General features: G+C 32.8%; 1 protein-coding gene across 5 annotated transcripts in view; it reads right to left on the bottom strand.

The window, feature by feature from the left end:
• Positions 1 to 18,801, bottom strand: part of pkp1a (plakophilin 1a) — a 52,772-nt gene extending 33,971 nt beyond the window's left edge. For all 5 annotated transcript variants that reach the window (XR_015523116.1, XR_015523117.1, XM_087306502.1 and 2 more), the window contains exons 1-2: positions 18,531 to 18,801; positions 7,795 to 7,910 (exon numbers count right to left, since the gene is read on the bottom strand). Coding sequence is in view for 3 of the 5 variants with exons in the window: in XM_087306502.1 (XP_087162628.1) it covers positions 7,795 to 7,910; positions 18,531 to 18,705 (291 nt within the window). In the remaining 2 variants the exon portion in view is untranslated. The remainder of the gene's footprint in view (positions 1 to 7,794; positions 7,911 to 18,530) is intronic.
• Positions 18,802 to 23,997: the final 5,196 nt, after the last annotated feature.

Here is a 23,997-nt window from a genome sequence, read left to right as displayed (position 1 = left end):
TCTGTAGTAGTTAATGCCATTGGTATAGTGGTATCATAAGTAGTAAAGGTGGTATTGTTGTTGTTGTAGTAGTAGTAGTCGTTGTTGGTGTAGTAGTATCAGATGTTGTCGATGTAGATGTTTTAGAGGCAGTGATTGCTGTAGTAGTGTCAGTAGTAGTAGTAGTAGTCATTGCTGTAGTAGTATCAGTATTAGTAGACATTGTAGTAGTAATAGTCGTGGGTTGTAGCTGTAGTAGAAGCAGTAGTAGTTGTAATATTAGTAACTTTCTGTAGAAGTAGTTGGTTTAGTACTTGTAATTCATTATTGTTGTTGTCAGTTATTATTGCAACCCAAGCTCATTCTGAAAACGTAGTTCCGCGGACGTTTCTGGAGACAGCGGAATACGTTCCTGGAGGTATGTACGGCTGCATTTATTTTTTTTAAGCGAACGCTACGGGGCGGTGTGGGAGCTGTTCCCCTTCGCGCTTGCCGGCCGGCCAACCGCTTTTCTCCTTGTGAAGGGCTTTTCCGCTGCAACCCGCATTTGAGATGTGAAAAAGCGCACACAGCAGCCTCTCGTGGATTCGCAAAAACAAAAACTGCAGCCGTATGTACCTCCCAGGACGTATTCCGCGGTCTCCAGAAACGTCCGCGGGACTACGTTTTCAGAATGAGCCTGGGTTGACCATCATCATATTTTTTCTATGGTAAGAGGTTTTCGGCTTTCTTCAATTGATCTCATTTTGTGTTCAACAGAATTTAAAAAAAATAAATTAAAAGGTATAGAACCATTTGAGGGTGATTACATTTTCAATTTTGGGTGAACTATGTCTTTAATGAAACAACGCTACAGTATATTCCTGCATTAGTTTTGAACTGAAGTCAGTGTGATAATTCTCATTTATAGTTCACATGCCATCAAAAATTATACTGTGCAAAACATGTCTGCACATTTTACCTGTATTTATGCATATGAAAGAAATGACACCGATTTATTTAACGTTATCTATGTACAGTTGAAGTCAGAATTATTAGCCCCCCTAACTTATTAGCGCCCCTGTTTTTTTATTTCCCCAATTTCTGTTTAATGGAGGGAAGATTGTTTCAGCACATTTGTAATCATAATAGTTTTAGAAACCTATTTCTAATAACTGATTTATTTAATCTTTGTCATAATAATAATATTTTACTTGATATTTTTCAAGACACTTCTGTACAGCTTTAAGTGACATTTAATGGCTTCACTAGGTTAATAAGGTGAACTAGGTAGGTTAGGGTATTTAGGCAAGTTATTGTATAACGTTAGTTTGTTCTGTAGACTATCGAAAAAAAATAGCTTAAAGGGGCTAATAATTTTGTCTCAAAATTGTTTTTTAAAAAATTAAAAACTGCTTTTATTCTAGCCGAAATAAAACAAATAAGACTTTCTCCAGAAGAAAAAATATTATCAGACATACTGTGAAAATTTCCTTGCTCTGTTAAACATCATTTGGGAAATATAAAAAAAACAAAAGAAAAAAAAAACAAAAGGGGGCTAATAATTCTGACTTCAACTGTATGTCTGAACCCTGGAAACACAAACACACGCTCTGTTTGATTTAGAAATATAAAATCAATGATTTACTGGTCATTTCACTATGCACATTTCTTTTTTATACCCATGACATATTGTGTTTCTTTGGCAAAACCGCTCAGCTACAGAGAAGCATTACTGTAAATAATTAACTCCAATCCACACATTTATGATCCGTTTGTTTACAATATCAATACCATGGAACTGTGAATTATTGGTGAAAATTAAACAGGGCAGAGCCAAACGTCATTAGATCCAGATGAAACATAATATAAAGGTAATAAAGTTGCTTTGCAATGACCTTGCTTACATGGATGTATGTGTTTGTTCATACTTATATTCTAACAGAAGCAATTTAAATCCTTGCCCCATATATCATACACTCAGCGCAGTAAGATGTGTATGCCATGATTTTTTGCTATTTTCACACCAGCCCAACTCTAATTTTCAAGTTTTGCCCCACGTAGTTTAAATAGCAAATCCATTCTTGTTAATTATTACCATTTGTTGTGTCTCCCCATACAGTGTGATCGAGAGAAGATCCTGGAAGCTGCTTTGCGTGCCGTCACACTTAACAAATGGATAAAAACCACTACATCCATGCCTTCTTCATCTCAGGGGTCTTTTTTTCCAGTTTATTCATGACAATTTGTATTTGTATTATGCTATTATTAGTAGTAGTATTATTTATTATATGCATATATATATATATATATATTTGTTTTAATAAAAACAAGTTTAGATTTGTCCACCAGTCGGGACTTCTGCATCACCATATGAGGCATAAGAATAGGACGTGTGTTTGGATACAACTCTAGAACTGAATTTAGAAATAGTTTTCAAAGAAATATTTGCGCTCAACAAACGAATTTACATATGTAGGCTAATGGATGTCTTCATGTGGAGTACGTACAACACCTTTTCCTTAACCACGAAAGTAAATCAATAAAGAGTATTAGTAATGCAAATAGAAACTACAGAGGGCGAATTGAAGAGGCTTAATCTTTATCCTCGCATAGATGGTCTGTTTAACTGTTTTGTTTTGTTTTTTGCCAATGAAGAATTTACTTTTTCCACTTACAAAGTCTGCCATATAAATAGCAAATGACTCTTAAAGGGAATTGGAGATGAGGCTCTGATTGGTTTAATGCACGTTATGTTCAAAACACACAGATAACTCATTAAGAGAATAAGCACAACCCTGTTAGACCATGCACCGGGGCGCAACCCATATTTGTTTGTCCTTTAAATAGCAAAAGTGGATTAATGTTTTAGCGCCATGTGCTTTAGACTTTGCGCTTGGATCCTTAAAATAAAGCCCCATAACTTATTTAAGTTAAGTGGATAAATGTGACCCCCAACTAGGGGTGTAACAATACACCAAAGGCACGATTCGGTTCGGTTTACGGTTTTGGAGCCTTGGTTCAGTTCGGTTTCTGTTTGCTGTAGGGTTAGTGTTGATGTCATCTTAACAGCAATGCTAAGGAACAATAGATTCATTTAATAACAAGAACAACTAAACTTTTTCTTTACTAACTTTGCCATCACATTTTTAGTACAGTCAGGATACCCAAGTAAACAACAAATTAAATATTATTTAAACAATTATGTTTAGAAATGTGTTGAAACAGATCTTCTCTCTGTTAAACAGAAATTGGGGTAAAAAATAAAGAGGGGGCTAATAATTCTGACTTCAACTGTATATAACTTTCAGACAATCTCATTTTTTTAATGACTAGTATTACTGGTTTTGTGGTCCAGGATCACAATGTCATTTTTCATACGTTAACTACTTCTTTTATTGTCAAAACTTGAACAGCTTGTAATCAAACCCTAAAAAACAAGACTTGCCATGACTTCTAAGACTGTCTATGAAAGCCTGTAGGCTGATTTATTGGTGTGTGATAGAAAATCAAAAGCATATGAAGTTTCAGAAAGCTCCAGAAGCCTCTCTTCTATTATGTCACAAGAAACGAATTCCAAAGTTCAAGTAAAAGCTATTTTGTATGTAAACTGTCATGTATTAAACCTATAGTCTCACATCTGCTTTACACTGTAACAAAAGATGAAAGTTGAGGCTTGTAGTTTTCATTTAAAAAATTGATGTGGTCATTAAAAATAACGAGCATATTTCTTTAAAATATTCATATTCTGGATTTATTATATATTGAGAAGAATTTGCTTATAAAATGAAGAAATGTGACTTATTTTTTAAAACTTGGCCACAAATGGGTCTTCCAAACAGACCATGACTCTAAGCATACTGCCAAATTAGTTAAAAGTGAATGTTTTGGAGTGGCCATCACTAAGCCCTTACCTCAATCCTATTGAAAATTCTTGAAAAGCTGAAAAAGCTTGTGCGAGAAAGACAGCCAACAAACCTGTCTCAGTTACACCAATTCTGTCAAACCAGTGCAATTATTAGACTTTATTTGGGAAATCAACTAAGCTAATAAAATTGAGGGAAGATGGCCTCATTTTTTTTTTTTTTTTGCTCAATTTACTCAATTTACTTAAATTACTCAATTATGCAGATTTGATTGAGATGTTTGCATTTGAATCTCAACAACGGCATTGATCAGACGACATTTTTAAGGAGCAGATCAACAGTGAGCATGTTAAGAGGTAGCATTAACAGTTTATAATTTTAATTGTCTTAAATAAGCTCTTTCAGGAAAGAGCCATACGATGTACATAGGCATACAGAGGTATTTTTAACCAGGCATTGCTATTTGAAATTGATTCTTTGTTTATTCTGAATTATATATTGAAATTGAGCAAATTATTTACATTGAAAAATTTTACAGCAATGATCAGGCAATATTTAAGCGTGGTGGAAGAACAACAGTGATCTTGTTAAGTGGTAAGCCTAGGCTAAGCTAAGTTAGCTATCCACAGTGTTTTTCAATTTCATGGTTCCTTTTACAGCATTATTGATGTAATGTAATTAATAATTAAAATAGTAATTAAAAATATTATATAATACTGCCTATAAATATTAATATTTGTTTTTGTCAGATTAATGAAGAAAATGTTCAAAGTATTTTCCCACAAATGAAAAGTAAATCGCACATAAGATTTTTTACAGCGTAGAATCAAAACTATCTTAACAGTATAATTTTAATTAAACTGTAATTATTATGTTTCCCAGAGAGGGGTTGTGGCTGGAAGGGTGTCCGCTGCGTAAAACACATGCTGGATAAGTTGGCGGTTCATTCTGCTGTGGCGACCCTGGATTAATAAAGGGACTCAGCCGAAAAGAAAATGAATAAATGAATGTAATTACTATAAATCTGATTTATAGTAATATGCTTGTGAATGTACTATACAAGCATACAACTGAACTAAACTGAACTTAAGCTCTGAAAACTGGACTAACACAGTTTCAGTTGACTAAAACTTCTACGGGATGTTAAGCTGCTTTGACATAATCTACATTGTAAAATCGCTATATAAATAAACATGAATTGAATTGAATACAAGTTTATGTTAAGATGTAAAAGTGTATGTATGATGAATGCACAGATGAAGTCCAACTGACAATTAGTCCTGTTATGCTTTTATATAAACTTATGCATAAAACATGATCTATATGATAAATATGACACTATTTATACCTCTTATCAAAAACCAAAATCTGGTCTGATCAAAGACAAACTACAAAATGTCATAATTCTAAATGCATGGCCCTGCAGCAGATTTTATCTAGTATGTTGTTATAATAAGCATACACTATCAGATGGCGCAGTTCAGTGCAGATCAGTAGAGTGTAATAAAACCGTCACCGCCCTCCTTTCCGAGGGCAATGTCTAAAACAAATGTTGAAACAGCATGAAAGAGCATATTATATATCAATTATATGCATTATATACAGTTGAAGTCAGAATTCTTAGCCCCCTGGTAATTTTTCCCTAATTTCTGTATAACTCAGAGATTTTTAAAATATTTCTAAACATAATAGTTTTAATAACTCATCTCTAATAACTGATTTATTTTATCTTTGCCATAATGACAGTACAAAATATTTGACTTGATATTTTTCAAGACACTTCTATACAGCTCAAAGTGACATTTGAAGGCTTAACTAGGTTAATTAGGTTAACTAGGCAGGTTAGGGTGACTAGGCAAGTTATTGTATAACGATGGTTTGTTCTGTAGATTATTGAGAAAAAATTAGCCTAAAGGTGCTAATAATTTTTACCATAAAATGATGTTTAAAATATTCAATGCTGCTTTTATTCTTGCCGAAATAAAACAAATAAGACTTTATCCAGAAGAAAAAATATTATCAGACATACTGTGAAAATTTCCTTGCTCTGTTCAACATCATTTGGGAAATATTTAAAAAAGAGAAGAAAAAATCAAAGGGGGGCTAATAATTCTGATTCAACTGCACACTCTAATGGTAAAACAAAAATGAAATACAGTTAATACAATCAGATTCTGACAGAAGGAAATGAACAAAACTGTTCCAGCAGACTTATTGTAATAAATTGAGTTTTGTGTGTTTTAAATATTTTTAAGAAATCCATACACATGCAGGTTTTATTCATTTGAACGGTATTTGAGCAAGTGTGTAAGAAATTAAATCAAATTTCATTCAGTTTGAGTCATTTCAATGTGGTCAATATTGTAGAATAATTATGTAATTATTGAGACATCGATTCTAACATTTTTGGCACCATCACAATGGACTGTCAGCTCACAATGGACTCCAACACTGTAGGAATTACAACAGTTTGCATATGTGCCTCCCACTTGTTAAGGGACCAAAAGCAGGGTTCATACAGGCATTGCCTAACAAAAATCAAGGACTTTTAAGCACTTTTTCCAGCACCTATTTTTATTTTCAAGACTGACATGCAATGTGTTGAACACCTGAAATGTATTCTCAGCAACCCATAAAAACATATATTTTAAATTCATACATTTATAATTACATACAAACATCATACATTTATAATTATTAATATAAAAAACCTGCACTAAATGAGCTTGTGACAGTTTGTTTTTGTACTCAAGTAAAAATACCACTAAAATATTGACAATACAAAGACATCAACAGCAATAAATTATACATAAGATAAAAATGTAAAAAATGTATAAATTTGATAAAAAATACTACTATTTTAATAAAAACTGAATTATTAAATGAATTAAAAAATTAAGTAAGAACAAATGATGAAGGTTAGTTTAGAAATACTACATTTTTTCAACCAAAAACTCGATTCCCCTAATCTAAAAAAAAAAAAAAAAAGGTTTCAGTCAACAACATGATCTGGTTATATGTCTCCCAGAACAAGATTGTGTTTCCAATTCTAAATCTCACACATCTGAATGCAGGAACGCATGAGAGCATTTGCTATTGTGTCAGTTTCCCATGACATGAGGATCTTGTTTTTTTAAACACATGCTATGGAGACTCCAGGCAATGGAGTGCTCAGCATAACTGAGTAGACCCAATTTGGAAAATAAATATTTTATTCCATTCTCAGAGAATATGGGCAATGTACTTTAGTCCATTTAAACAAAACAGATTTATTAAACAGATATATTTATTAAAATAAGATTTTAGTCACCAAATGTATTCATAAAGTTAAAAGATAATACAGTTAAATTTAATCTAAATATTCCAAACAAAAATTACAACCTAAAAAAATTCAACAGATTTTTCCTCTTTGAATTTATACTATTGTACTAATATTTTTCTATAACATATCTATTAGGGTGTACTAGTTTTTAGATCTTTATCGTAAATGATTTTGTTAGATTAGCTCCAGATTTGCCTTCAGTACTGACTAACGTAATGAATATGCACAAATATAATATTGTATAGCTTCCTATTAAATATATATATATATATATATATATATAAATTTAAAAAGATAGATTTGTGAGAGGTGTGCTTATAGATGCTGAGCACAGTGTGTATGCAGTGGTCTAATTAAATATAACTTAAATTCACAACTTTGAAATAAAATTGCAAAAAAGACTTTGGCTTGATAAACTTATAAAACAACAGATCCACTTTTAAATTGAGAATTTTGTTCTAAATTATAAATTACAATAAACTAAAAAAAAATTGAGAGCAGAAAATGTGCACAACGCTCTAACACAAGTCTGCCGTGGCAATAACTCTAAACATCCAACAATCATAAATCACTCCTGTCAAAGAGTGCTGTGTATATAAATCATGTTACTTGCGTGTGCGTGCGTGCTTGCGTGTGTGTTTTCTTTACCATTCTGTTCTGGGTTGTAGTCATGTTGGAACCACTAAATCTGAAGAGTGTGTTGTTCACTTTTGCCGGTGAGAACTGGAATTTAGGCTCACTGTATTCTGTCGCTGATGCTGGAGCTGCAAAAGATGCAAACAAACTCATGAATAATACAATTATTATTTTTTGTGTGTGTAACATAATTATACAATAAAACAGAGAAGCTTGAGTCAAACAACAATATTTGATTTGATTATTTTATTTGATTTATTTATTTTGAACAGAAATATTATACATAAACATTCTTTAACAAAAAATACATTTCAACATAGTCGAAATGGAACAGGATGAAGCACAAGCTTATTATTTTCCCACCCCATTACCACACACATAATAATAATAATAATAATAATAATAATAATAATAATAATAATAGTAATAATAATAATAATAATAATAATAATAATAAAGTAATAATAATAATAATAAAAATAATAATAATAATAATAGTAATAGTAGTAATAATAATAATAATAATAATAATTCCTTACATTTATAAAGCGCTTTTCTGGGCACTCACTGCGCTTTACACACATGAGGGAACTCCTCATCCACCACCAGTGTGCAGCATCCACATGGATGATGCGACGGCAGCCATTTTGCGCCAGACCGCACATCACACACCAGCTAATTGGTGGAGAGGAGACAGAGTGATGAAGTCAATTATGAAATGGGAATGGTTAGGAGGCCATGATGGACAGAGGCCAGTGGACAAATTTGGCCAGAATGCCAGGGTTAAACCCCTACTCTTTTTCGAAGGACAAAAATCGAAGGATTTTTAATGACCACAGAGTCAGGACCTCGGTTTAGCGTCTTATCCAAAAGACGTCTATTTCTTAAACTTACTTCTTCTTTTACTTATCTCTACTTTTTACATAAGACATATTTTATCCTGTTGGCATCTTTGACATATTATATGTTTGATTCCATTTGTACATTTACATTTCATAACACACACCCAAAATACAGTTAAAACCAGACGTTTACATTCACTCTAAACAAAGGAACATAACCATTTATTTATTCATTTTATCTAAAAAAAATTAGAAAAAAAAGTTCTGATGGTAAATCATACTAAACATTATTACTACTTTAGGTCCGTTAGGATTACCTAAATGATTTACATTTGCTAAATGCCAGAATAATGAGAGAATTTGTTTTTAGAGAATTTATTAATTTCTAGACAGTCAAAAGTTTACAAACATTTTCTTGGTATTTTTTAGTTTTGCTTATAAATTATAACTTTGGTCAAATGTTTTGTGTGTCTCTCCACAAGCTTCTCACAATAGTTTGAAGCAATGTTGACCCTTTCTTTCTAATATAATTGGAGTAACTGGGTCTTGCTCACACAAGCTTTTTTAACTCTACCCACAAATTTTCTATAGGGTAAGATCAGGGCTTTGTGATGGCCACTGCAAAACAATCACTCTGTTGTCCTTAAAGCACACTTTAACTAATTTGGCAGTATGCCTAGGGTCATGATCTGTTTGGAAGACCCATTTGTGGCCAAGTTTTAATTTCCTGGCTGACGTTTGAGATGTTGCTTTAGTATTTCTACATAATGTTCTTTCTTCATAATGCCATCTATGCTGTGAATTGGACCAGTCCCTACTGCAGCAAAACAGCCCCACAACATGATGCTGCCGCCCCCATACTTCACAGTTGGGATGGTGTTCCTAGGCTTGTAAGCTTTCACCTTTGTCCTCCAAATGTAACACTGGTCATTATGGCCAAACAGTTCAATCCTAGTTCCATCAGACCACAGGACAAGTCTCCAAAAATTAGACTTATTTCCCTTGTTTTTGGTCTTGCTGTCAATTAGCCAATCACAAATGTCCAAAAAGTTGACACTATTATCTGAGCTTGTTGAGAGGCATAATAATCTTATTGTATGTAAACTTGACTTTAAAGAAGTTATAACAATTTCTCAAAACATCTCTCTGTCATTATACTGCTATTAAGCAGAACAGAAACAAATTTGATAATTCTAACTTACCTAAAAGAAGAAAAAACTTCAGTCACATAAAATCTGACTTTTTTTAAATGGCTATGTGCCTTTTTTATGCTTCAACAGCCATTAATTAAAATTTCATCATACCGTTCTCATTTTATTCTTTTTCAATCACCTATATTCATCATTATATTCCTTTAATAATATTTATTTATACAACTTTTTGAATCAATTATTATCCTGACGTTGTTTAAGAATCTGTTCCAGACTGTTCCATAATTTCACTCCACATACAGCTGTACACAAACTTTTTAAAGTTGTCCTTATTGTCAACCTCCTAAAATGTTGCTATTCTCTCAGATTATATCCCGCTTGTATTTCTTCAAAAAACGTTTGTATGCATTTCGGAAATAATTTTTTTCTGGCTTTAAACATAAGTTGTGCCATTTTAATTTTTACAAAATCATTAAACTTAAGTTTCTTTAATTGAAAAAAGAATAAATAAAGGATTTGTATGCTCCAAATACCCCACATGTTCTATCAGTCTAATTATTTTTTTCTGCGTTGTACATAAAAAATATATAAATTAGATTTATATGCATCCACCCAAATTTCAACACAATAACTCAGATATGGCGACGTAGGTGTGTTATATAATACATGCATTGACTTATTTTCCAGGATAAATCTTGCTTTATACACCGTTGCAACAGTTTTTACTCATTTTGTTATCACATTATTTGTTTGCGGTTTCAAACTAATTTTATGATCCAATACAACACCAAGAAACTTAATTGCATATATGCTTTCCATTACTTCGTTATCGATTTTTAAATATACAGTTAAAGTCAGAATTATTACCTCCCCTTTGAAATTATTTTTCTTTTTTAAATATTTCCCAAATTATGTTAAAACAGAGCAAAGAAATTTTCACAGTATGTCTGATAATATTTTTTTCTTCTGGAAAAAGTCTTATTTGTTTTATTTCAGCTAGAATAAAAGCAGTTTAGAATTTTTTAAAAACCATTTTAGGGTCAAAATTATTAGCCCCTATGAGCTATATTTTTTTCGATAGTTTACAGATCAAACCATCATTATACAATGACTTGCCTAATTACCCTAACCTGCCTAGTTACCCTAATTAACCTTGTTAAGCCTTTAAATGTAACTTTAAGCTGTATATATAGAAGTGCAAATATCTAGTCAATATTATTTACTGTCATCATGGCATAGATAAAATAAATCAGTTATTAGAGATGAGTTATTAAAAATATTATGTTTAGAAATGTGTTGAAAAAATCTTCTCTCCGTTAAACAGAAATTGGGGAAAAAATAAACAGGGGGGCTAATAATTCTGACTTTAACTGTATATTATGACTACTTTTAATTTCCTAAAGAACATAACCTTTGTTTTGTTTATGTCAAACCACAATTTCAATTTATTAATTTCTATTTTAATCAACTCCATAAGTTTTGGTGAATTATCCCCAGAACAAAAGATACTTAAACAACTGTCTTACACATATCATTAATGTAAATTATAAACCATTTTAATTGACATTTATATTAACAAACAGCAAGCTTATATACTCAAAAGTTACTGTATGAGTCAAATACAAATGCCATCTTGGTTTCTACATAAAATTAAAAAAAAATGTAATTATGTATATTAAATCTACTACATTAAAGAAAAAATATTATACATTTTGTATATTATATATTTTGTGATATTTTCTTTCATTTATTTGATTATGTTATGGGACCTTGATCTTTCCTCCAACAACATTTGATGTTGAAAAGTTTGAAAATTTTGACTTTTTATTGACTTTTTTTATTGATTTGAAGTGAAATATTGTCTGGCTTTGTAGTGTAAATTACAGCACAAAAACCTGGTATTAAACTGTGTGTACATTTGTAGTTATTTTATGGACTAAACATCATATTCTATATTATGTTTTTATACAATATATTGTACTAAAATGACAATAAAGGTCCCTTTCTTAAACTGCAGTTGAATTTTCAACATCAAAGTAGAGATAAAAATCTCAAAATGCGATTCATAATTATAAATAAATAGGGGAGAAACACCAATCAAAAAATAAGAAAGCTGTTAATTAACATTTTTTTGCAGTGCAAAGGCAAGTAAAGTGTCTATATTATAAAAATAAAAAGCAAAAATAGAAAAAAAGAGGTGAAATAATATTCCATCATCATTAAGATTAATATAACTTAATCAGAAACAAAACTTTCCTGCTGATAAATGGTTTAAAGGATGTTGGCAAAGTATTAAATAGTAAATGTCAGTTAACAAGAATGTTGGTATTGCACCGGGATAATTAACGTCTTTTACCATGTCAAGACAAGATGTTCGCTTTGCTTTATAAGCAATTCAATTGAATGTTTGTTCCTTCAGTAAATTATGGTAAAACGTGTGATATTTCTTTCTTAATTCTAACATTCTAAATTATTTATTCCTTCATTTTCTTGTCGGCTTAGTCCCTTTATTAATCTGAGGTCGCCACAGCGGAATGAACCGCCAACTTATCCAGCACGTTTTTACACAGCAGATGCCCTATCAGCCGCAACCCATCTCTGGGAAACATCCACATGCACTCATTCACACACACACACTCATACACTACGGACAATTTAGCCTACCCAATTCACCTGTACCGCATGTCTTTGGACTGTGGGGGAAAGCGGAGCACCCGGAGGAAACCTACTGGAACGCAGGGAGAACATGCAAACTCCACATAGAAACGCCAACTGAGCCGAGGGTCGAACCAGCGACCCAGCGACCTTCTTGCTGTGAGGCAACAGCACTACCTACTGCGCCACTGCTTCGCCCTCTAAATTTTTCATTTATTAATTTTCCTTCGGCTTAGTCGCTTTATTCATCAGGATTCACCACAGCGGAATGAACAACCAATGCATATGTTTTACACAGCGGATGCCCTTCCAGCTGCAACCCAGCACTGGGAAATAACATTCTATATGTACAAAGAAAAAATGAAAGCTGTTTAATTACACTGTTGTTTTCGTGCGTTCATCTTTAACCTTTATACCATAACTTTGACATGATCATTCACAAAACGATGTTAGTGTCAACACTACAGTGTGACATGATGTTGATATTTTGTTTTAAATATGAAAACAAAATTATATATCTTTTTAACCCCAACCCTCACCCTAACCCTATAAAACTAACAACAAATGAATAAGTACAGCACCTAATACAGTATGCACATTTATTAAGTATTAGTCAATAAATAAGTATCTTGATGCAAAGGACTCCTACCATGATGCGCAGTCATCACGTTATATTGTTACACAAGTCACGTTATAAACGTTATAAACAAATCTATTAAGAAACAGCTAACAAAAAGTTTTAGTTCAATAAACTACTAATTAGCTGCGTATTATTAGTTATTGAGTTAGTACCTTTAGCATTAGGAACATAAAATAAGCTCATTACAAGTGCTAATGAACAGTTAATATCTTAGGCCGGTAATAAGCCAGTGGTAAATGGTGGGAATTGTTAGTTGAACTAAAGTGTTACTCTTATTTTCTTTTTATGTTTGAGTGCACTATGTTAGGAAATTGACTTGGCAACCATATTCTCTAACAATACTGCAACATACAGTACAACATTATCACAGTAGTCAAGTCACCAAGTCAATATTTGGTTCCTTTGTTGTCTATGGAGGGTCAGAGAGCTCTACAATTTAATCTAAAGTATTTTAATGTGTGTTCAGAAGATGAACAAAAGGGATTGGAACAACATGAGGGTGAGTAATTAATATACAAATGTTCATTTTGTACGAGGAAACCGATTGCTTCAAACCATTTGAGTTAAAAACTCTAATCTATACGAGTACTGTGAACTTTGTTTAAGTTGAAGTAATGAGGTATTTAATAAACTCATTACCTTCAACACTGAGTTCAAAACTCTTTTTAAATGAGTTAAATTAACTTAACTACACAGGTTAACTACACTGATTTCATTTGATAAAGTTGGGTTTTACAGTGTGGTAATATCTTGCAGTCATAAATAGCATACAACCTTCAAAGAAATTAGAAAAAAAAATCCTTAGGATATTAAATGCAGTTTAGCTAAATGCAAATCAGCATGTTCTGAATGAGACGTTCTGTCACTTCTAAACACTGGGTGGAACACAATAATATGTCTGTGCCATAAATCCTGTGTTGAGACAGCAATATAGCCATCATATACATTAAAAGACAAGACACAAACCATGTGAAGCTGCAGCGTTTTTTTTGCTTTGTCATTTTTATTTTGTAACAGTGCTACAGTTTATTACAATGAAGCACTGCTTGTATACGGTGACCTCCAGACACAGAGATTACGGTAACACAGTTGGCTATTATTGTACGTTTACAGATTAACTTTAATAGTGACCCAGAGTACTAAGGTAGTAATTTCTGCTAAGTGACATAAATAAATCCAGTGCTTATTTTTAAAATGAAAACACTTGTGAATAACGAGTGCATTGAATAATATATTAAACGTTTTAGAGTACATTTTAAATTGTAATAATGTTCCAGTATTTTTTTTTTTGACAAGCTTTAAAGAAGTACGCTTTTGTTCATGTGCTGATGACTTGTCACTATATTGTTATCGTAGGCTTATTACAGTTTCAAATTGGCTCATTGTGTTAAACTGTGTAAGCTTTTCTTAGTGCAATATTGATCAAAGCTAGGCTACTTTAACAGGTATACAAATAAAAAACATTGATAATAATTAAATAAATGAATAAATAAACAAACTAGGGTTGAAAGATACAGTTGAAATCAGAATTAATAGCCCCCCTTTTTTCCTTTTTAAAATATTTTCCAAATGATGTTTAACAGAGCAAGGAAATTTTCACAGTATGTCTGATAATATTTTTCCTTCTGGAGAAAGTCTTATTTGTTTTATTTTGGCTAGAATAAAAGCAGTTTTAATTTTTTTATGAACTATTTTAAGGTCAAAATTATTAGCCTCTTTAAGCTATATTTTTTAACGATAGTCTACAGAACAAATCATTGTTATACAATAACTTGCCGAATTACCCTAACCTGCCTAGTTAACCTAGTTAACCCTTGAAATGTCACTTTAAGCTGTATAGAAGTGTCTTAAAAAATATCTAGAAAAATATTATTTACTGTCATCATGGCAAAAATAAACTAAATCAGTTATTAGAGATGACTTATTAAAGCTATTATGATTAGATATGTGTTGAAAAAATCTTATCTCCATTAAATAGAAATTGGGGAAAAAAAATAACAGGGCAGCAAATAATTGGGGTTGGGGGGGGGTGTTGGGGGTAATAATTCTGACTGCAACTGTCTATTGTGATATGAATATAATTTCACCCGATGAATTGAATAGCTCTATTTGGAACGATTTCATTTATTTAGATAGATTGGGATTATAGTCTTTTTTCTATGCGGTGCATTTGCATACGTTATGTCAAGTTACAAGCACATAAAAATAGGACAAAGCAAAAACAAAAGTGAAATAAAGAGTGCTTATTGTTTTTTGGAAAGTCTAACAGTATTCAGGGTACAGAAATTGAACAATCAAACATAAAATAACACGACCATCATTGATGATGATAATAATAATAATAATAATAATAATAATAATAATAATAATAATATTCCCAGAGATGGGTTGCGGCTGGAAGGGCATCCGCTGCGTAAAAACTTGCAGGGTAAGTTGGCGGTTCATTCCGCTGTGGCGACCCCGGATTAATAAAGGGACTAAGCTGACAAGAAAATGAATGAATGAATAATAATAATAATAATTATAATAATAATGTTTACAGATTTTTATTTTACTGGTTTACTGAACTTTATATTATGTTTAATAATTATTCTAACCCAGCCATGTGACTATAATGCAGATACAAACATTGTGATATTGATGCTCAATTGATATATTGTGCAGTGCTAAAACAAACAAACAAACAAACAAACAAACAAACAAACAATCAAATAAATAAAAAATGTTGATAATAATAATGTAAATAAATAAATTATATAATTTATTTACACAAAGTACAATATACTATAAAGTACAATACAATAAATTATCATTAGTACATTTTAATAATGCATTAACATTAAAAAAGAGCAATAATAAAAAATTATTTATTACAGTCACTATATTAATGTTAGATAAAAAATACAACTGCATTCTATTATTTATTAAGTCCATTTAAAAAAAACTGTCTGCTTTGAGTCCATTTAATAAATAAATATGATTTTATTTTGTTATTACGATAATTATTGTGAAAAGTAGACTTGGATTGAACTGAATATTTGGAAGTAACTAAGAAACAAATTAATTACCTAAGATAAATAAATGCTTTTGTACTTTTCATCAAGAGTAAATTACATATTTCAAAATATACTGCATTATTAAATATCGGCACAAGTTGTGTGCTGACTAAAATGATAAAGCACATGTAAAGATCTTTAGCCTTACATTTAAAATAACAATACAAGTATGTAAAGTAGGCATGGGACAGTAACCGTTTTCAAGGTATACCGTAGTATGGAAAAGTCAAGGTTTTAAAGCCGCCAACATTTTCTGTAATATCGTTCCTAAGGTATATGTAAGATTTTTTATTTCCATTTTTTTTTTTATTATAATTATTATATTTGGACAACAGTATCTTCAGCAGAAAAAATATCTAAAGATGCCGTTTTAAATTGCAAAGAAATCCATGTTTTTTAAACTAATGAACACAGCAGAAGTCAATGATTAATTTGAAATATTTAGCCAGATGTTTACTGCTCCAAAATATTTAAAATCTTCACAAAATAAAATATTTTGTTTTTAAAGGGGAAAAGGTTTTATTTTTTTACTAAGACATCGAAAAAATAACTTATTTTAGAGCAGTAATCACAGAACCGTGAAACCATGATATTTTTATCCAAGGTTATCACCATCAGAATCTTATACCGGCCCATGCCTAATGTAAAGTACAGTGAATTCATTTATTAATGCATTAATAACTCATTGTGTATTTACCTTTATTTATTATATTATTATATATATTTATATATTACGATTCAAATACAACCGAATTACAAAATTACCGTATAAGATCCAACTTAACCGGGTCACTTTAAAGTTCAATTAACTTTTTTTTTTTAACATGTGAGATGTGTTTAACTAAGATGTTTTGGTTGAAATGTTTCACTATAAAAGTAGATTAGTTTAAAGTTCATAATTCCCAAAATGTAGTAATAAGTACTCATTGTTTATTGGACCAAAAAAAGGGGTTCCTGTTTTCTGAGTTAAATATGAATGTTTATCATCATACTTGAATATCATGACTTGCACGACATCTACAATGTCCTTTAGTGTAATAATAGTTTCAACAGAAAGATCTAAGGGCCCTCATTAATTGGCATTTACACCTCTAACATACACCTCTAAGTTTTCCCATTTGTTAGTTTTCAAAAAATATATTTATCATTTAATATGGTACAGTTTAAAATATGTTTGTCTTCTTTTTAAATGAATACAGTCTCTGTTACTCTGAATGATGACGGAACATTAATTCACCCATATTTTGACATTTATACCATTCAAACAGACATTTTAACTGCATTTTATGTACATAAAAAATACCACTTAATTTTCTTTCGGTGAGGAAAAGTCAAAATGTTCACTTAAAAACTAATCTTTAAAAAGAAAGTATGCAAACGTGTTCTTGTCTTACAAGGGAAGGCTTGTTCTGTCACTCATATTTTACTATTATTATTTTTTTATGAATATTTAATCCAAATCTGTGCTTCTACCCTGTCAACACTGCTCATTTTTGCATATTTGTTCATGTCTGTTCATGCCTAGTTCACAAAAAGTTCACCAGAAAATAACACTGCATAACCAAAGCCATAAACAAACAACTGTTATTTAATATTTACTAGCCCCATCTCATTTTCATATTAAATTATTTATTGTTATCATTATTATTGCGCACGTTGTGTTTGGATACACCATAGCTGATGCGTCAAAAGCAGTTATTGTATATACATTTACAAAACCAAAAGAAACAAACACATGTAAATTATGAATTAATTTATTTTTATTAAATACATTTATTTTAATCAATTTACCTTTTTTAATATATGATGTTTGGTTCAAAATAGCCATGTAGGTTTTAATAATTTGTTTAGAGCATCATGGTCTTAAATTAGTTATTACTTATTTAATACTTGTTAATTCTTAATACTTGTAATTCTCAAATAATTTATTAAAATTGGATTTTTCAGAAGTGCTAGTACTAATGAGAAAAATTATGAGAAATCTTAAGTGTTTCTTATTATAGTAAGATAATTCTGCTTGAGTACAAAGTGTATTTTTGACAGATATAGCTTTACACAAAATTTAAAGTACTCTTATTAATGTATTTATTTATTCCAAATGAATGTGTGTGAGAACAGAATTTTGAGGGTTATAGTAATTGCAATATGCAGCATTTTGGGAAATAATGTGTTTATCTCTTAATCCAAAAATGCCGTCTAGGCAAACTTTCGGCTCTCAGGGTTTTCAGACACACCCCTGTCAAACACTCTTGTGTTTGAGAAATTAATTAAATGAAGGCAGCTTTGCCTCAAAACCTGCTTCAACTTGCTCATGAAAATTGTTTTCAGATACTGCCAAACACACAGGCAGCGCTGCTTTCACGGGGTTTTACTGGCGTTCCACACATTTAAAGCGCGCACTCACTTGTCGGCGACGGGATGGAGTCATTCTTGACCATCTTCGACTTCCTTCGAATGCTCTTGACCTGCTCCTGCACGCGCTCCTGACCCCTCCGTTGAGTCTTGTCGGACGGCAGGACCAGCGAGGTGTCATCCGTCGAAACGGAGCCTAAAACCGAGCGAATAGGTTCGGCAGACATCGCTGCTCTCGGTGGCTCTGCGCGCACGAACCTTCGGCTAAACCTGACAGACTGTCCTTCAACGTCTCCAAACTCTTGCGCGGCGGCGGAGAAACTGATGAAGCTCCAGCGCTTCAGTAAGGAGCCACACCTAAGATACGCCCACTTCACAGCACTGCGGGCCAATCAATGTTCAACATTCACTTTTAAAGCCTGTCAGTTACCTGACGTTTCCTATCACACGTCTGTCTGTCCCTATCTGTTTACCTATTTGTTACCAATACAGGCCCGTAGCCAGGGGGGTTCGGGTGGTTCGACAGAACTACTCCCACTGACAAAGGTCCAGAGTTTGCCATTGGTCCAGAATATTTGCCACATATTCTCATTCGACATATTTTGACTATTATGTCATCGTAAAAACGCACAATATGACATAAGTGAAGTAAACTTTCACTATTAACCTACTGATGTAAAAAAAAAAAAAAAAAAAAAAACATTTTACAAGTAGCTTAACTTTTATTCTAAATCTTGAAACTCATTCTTGAGAGAAAAAAAACTGACCAATGAAAAGGTCTGAAGCACCAAAAGCAGCCTATTAAAGTAAATTTTAATACGAATTAGGCTGTGTATATAAGTCTAAAATCAAACAAAAAGTTCTCAAGGGTAGCTTAATGTCACGGTGCTCTTTGTGTAAGGCAGGGGTGTCCAAACTCATTCCTGGAGGCCCGATGTCCTGCAGGTTTTAGCTCCAACTTGCCTCAACACACCAGCAAGGATGTTTCTATTAAGCCTAGTAGGAGCTTGATTAGCTAGCCCAGGTGTGTCTGATTGGGGTTGTAACTAAACTTTGCAGGAGACCAGCCCTCCAGGACCAAGCTTGCACATGCCTGGCGTAAGGGATTCATTGGAATAAACATCGAAATCAGTCCAAGGCACTCAAAAAAGTGAGAAAAATAATAAAAAGCCTTTATTGACATGGTTGTTCCTTAAAACTGTGGCTACATCAGGTTACCCTGATGAAGTCAAGTGTTATCAAAAAACGTGTAGGCGCGGTTTTAAGAAATAGCCATGTCAGGAAAGGCTTTTTATTATTTTTTCAACATTTTTCAAGTGCCTTAGACTGACTTTTGCTGTTTAATTAGGCTGTTGTTGTTAGATGAATTTTCAAGAGAGGCTAGAAGAAAATCGTGAAGCTCTTTTTATACTTGTTTATTATAAATCTTTAGGAAATATTTTAGTACATCTAAAATAGAGGATACAGCAAGCTAATCCAGATAAAATAGTGCTTAAAATGCCACTTATTGGAGTATTTCAACATCATAATTATATAGAAAATGAGGTGAATAACTGAAAAAAAGTCCACATTTTGAGAAAAAAGAACAATCCCTTTTACCAGGCTGGCTACGGGCCTGCAATACTACACCATTTGTTACAAATGTGCAATGCCAATGCTACAGTGCACTGTAAATATACATTTTGTTGTTTACCTAATTGAATTTTGACTTGAATTAAGTGTTTGAAATACCAGTACAATTAAGTAATTCTAACTTCATTGTTTTTGGTATATTAATTACTTACTAATCATAAATTAAAAACATTCTTTACCTATTCTGAGTGTCATTTACTTAGACCATTTAAGTATTTATAAATAAATGTATAAAAAAATATTGTATTGTGCAGTATTGTATTGTATTGTAGGGGGGAGCGGGGGTAGCGGGGCAGGGGGTAACAATTTTTGATTTTGGACAAATAATGAACAAAGTAATGGGGTTAGACGAACCTTTTTTTAACATTTTTTTTACCAACAACACACAGCCTCTCCTACAAATGAGCACTGAAATTATGATTGCCGGACATACAGTATGGTTTCTCTGCAGTATGGCCAAAGGTGCCAGGAGTATAAATGTTACTATTTACCCCACCTGCGGGCAAGTTGTAACAGACAGGGGGCTAGTAGTAACACATGCTTATAAAGGAAGATTTCACACAGTTAATTTAATTCCTGTTTACTTTAAATAGTAGCTATTTCCTCGTATTGGCTTCATTTCTTTTTTATTCTACAAAGCACAGTATGTTTATTTATTTAATTGTTTATTGGATAAACACATTTGATTGCATTATTATCCATTATTATACAATGCATTTATTTGCATTATTAGCAATAAAATAATTATTTTTCTATTAAAAAATATTTTCTTTTAAAAATATTTTCAATATCAAAAGTTCTCAACATCACAGTCAAAATTCCAAAAACTATTTTGTTAGTTTAATTGGTGTCCAACGGTGTTTGGCTTAAATCTAACACAACCCCACTGTGTCATGTTTTTCTAAAAACTTTCAAAATGATATCATCTTTTAGCCTAAAAGACGGTAATCACAACCATAAAAATATTATAAATTATATATATATATATATATATATATATATATATATATATATATATATATATATATATATATATATATATATATTTTTTTTTTTTTTTATTTATTTATTTTTTTTTTTCACAGATTTTTTATGAAAAAATATTGACCATAATAAAAATGACTTTTACGCTGCAAAAATGGTTTCTCCTGTAAAGCGCGACACTTTTGCTGTTTCTCAATTCCAAGAATGCAGAGAACGGACTTGCGTTCTTGTGGAGACCGATCTTGCCAGTTGTTCTCGGAAGAATGAACTCGGGAGACCGCGAGGGCAAAGAACGCGTCCTTTGAGAAATGAGATGCTGCGTTCTTCCTGATGGTCACATGACCTTCAGGTGTTTTAAATGGGAAATGATTTAAACATTACAGCAGTCATACAATGTGTTTTCCACTTTTCAAAATATACATTGCACAATATAAATAAAACTGATTTTATTATGAATTTTAGCAAACAAACACCCTTAATGTGTTTATTCCTTTATTAAGATGTCCATGGTAAAGTTTGTATTCACCGTTTCATTTAAGGAAACTCCTGAGGTAAATAAGTTATTTCTCTGAACTTTAAGAATAAATCTAAATAAAATGCTGTGCTTCCCACCCCCAGTCGCAATGACTTCTGGGACTTCTAGAGCGAGACTGGTGCTCAAATCTGCAGCGACGCATCCTTGATATCAAGAACACATCCGGGAACTTTCACGCGTCCTCTGTTCTTGCTGTCTTGAGTATTGGAACTGAACTTTGGCAGCTGATGATGACGTTACACGAGAACACGAGAACACAAGAACGCAAGACCGCTGAAGAACGCATATTGAGAAACAGCCTCTGAGTGACACAGGTCACATGCCACTTCAGAGTGACACATAATAGTGAAAACCGGACATGCAACCGGAAGTGTCACTACACTCAGTGGCATCTGTAAGTCAGATGTCGTGTCACTTCTGGCACTCACAAAAGAAATCTGAGATCTCAAAAAGTGTTCACAGTGTTCACAAAACATAAAACTGCAAAATAAAACAAAAACAAAAAACAAACGTAGCTCCTGGATGTATTTTGATCTCTCCAAAAATGTAAATAGGGGTATGTAATCAGAATGAGCCTGGGTTGCTTAAAACATATGCCGGGATAGTTGGTGGTTCATTCTGCTGTGGAAAACCGTGGTGAATAAGGGACTAAGTCTAAATAAAAAATGAATGAATGCATCCCAGATAGCATATGAATGTGGGCCACTTTAGGCATGCAGCACTGGTGGTATTCCTTTGGCCCACACAAAATGAATGTGAGCCTGAAGTGGCCCACCTGTACAATGGCAAAGGGGGGCCAAAGATTCAAATTCATATATGGGCCATATAGGGCAAAGATTTGGCACTTATGGCAAAATGTAATCTGAATGTGAGCCCAATGTGGCCCATTTGGAAAATGGTAAATATGGCCCAAATGATGGAAGACAAATGTGGGCCACAGTTGGCAAAAATATCGGCATAGTCATTTAATCTCTAATGTGGGTGTAAACCTAAAGTAGCTCACACGTGCAGGTGCAAATGTGGCCCAGTTATCTTAAGACATATGTGGGCCACTTTTGGCAAATATTTTGCACAGTAAGCTCTGGCTATTGCGGCTGTGAGCCTAATGTAGCGCAGAAAAGATATGGAAAATGTAGCCCAGTTATCCTAAAACAAATGTGGGCCACATTTGGCGAATATTTGGCACAGTTAGCTCGGGCTAATGTGGCTGTGAGTCTAAAGCGGCCCAGAGAAGATATAGCAAATGTGGCCCAGTTATCTTAAAACATATGTGGACCACATAGACTAAAGTCACCATCATGGAGAAAAGTGTTTGCTTTAGTTGGGCTCATAGCCCTGAACCTCTTAATAAGAATGTATTCATACTGCAATGAATGCTGGGATTTTTGTACTTACCACAGCCAGCAAGTGTAAAGTGTAGGCCAGATCTGGGCCAGAATAAAAGCAAACTGTGGCCCAGAATAGGAGCAGTTCTGGTTCATTTAGTTGAATTCTGGATGATATGTGATATTGCTATGGCTTAATTGTGGCCCAGATCTGGCAAACAAGAGTGGGCCGCTCAAGTGCCATCATTCCATGCGGTATGTGGACCGGAGGCAAGTGTCTGGTGTGGGCCGGATTTGACCCACATGAATTTTGCTAGCTGAGATTGAATTGAACTTATACAACTTTTTAAAACGTATATCAATTGTTTTTTATACAACTTATAACTTTCTTTAGGTACTTTGAAGTTTTATATGGAATCAATTATGCTAATATTTCACAAGAAAATAAACTAGTTATCATGTTGAAATATTTTTATACAGTAGCTACTGCTTGGTTCAGTACTATCACAAGCTGCCTCCTCAAACACGAATGTCTGCTTGTAGCTTTGTGTGATATTTGCCTAGTGGTCTAAAAATTGCCACTCATCTATTTCTGTCCGTCTCTGGAAGCATGTTTTGTTAGGTTCACTAGAGTGCGGCATGGATAGTGTAATGCTGACGTAATGACGTGGGATGTTTTACAGTCATTGGCATCACACTTAAGTGACAGTTTTCAAACTCACAAACTATCAGTAGACATTTAGAGCTGAGAACACAGTATAACAGTACAGCTCCAGTGTATAACAACGCATCAGCTTACCAATGCAGAGCTTTCAAGTGCTGTAACTCTAGAGTATAGTTAGCGCTTTTTTTCAACCACACCCGGAAACATGATTTTTCCCTATTGTTATGTAACAAAAACATTTAGATTGTGAGTTGTTTTAAATATTACTTGTTAGTCCAGGGATCACCAAACTTGAGCTGCGTCCCAAATTGCATACTTGTGCACTATTCTACGCCATTTTGTAGTGTAAATAGTAGTGCGTTCACACTGAAAACTCTAA

This window comes from Danio rerio, chromosome 23 (assembly GCF_052040795.2).
Source record: "Danio rerio strain M-AB ecotype USA chromosome 23, GRCz13ab, whole genome shotgun sequence".
Lineage (NCBI taxonomy): Eukaryota > Metazoa > Chordata > Actinopteri > Cypriniformes > Danionidae > Danio > Danio rerio.
Note: the sequence above shows the minus strand (reverse complement) of the source record. Positions and strands in the feature narration are given on the sequence as shown.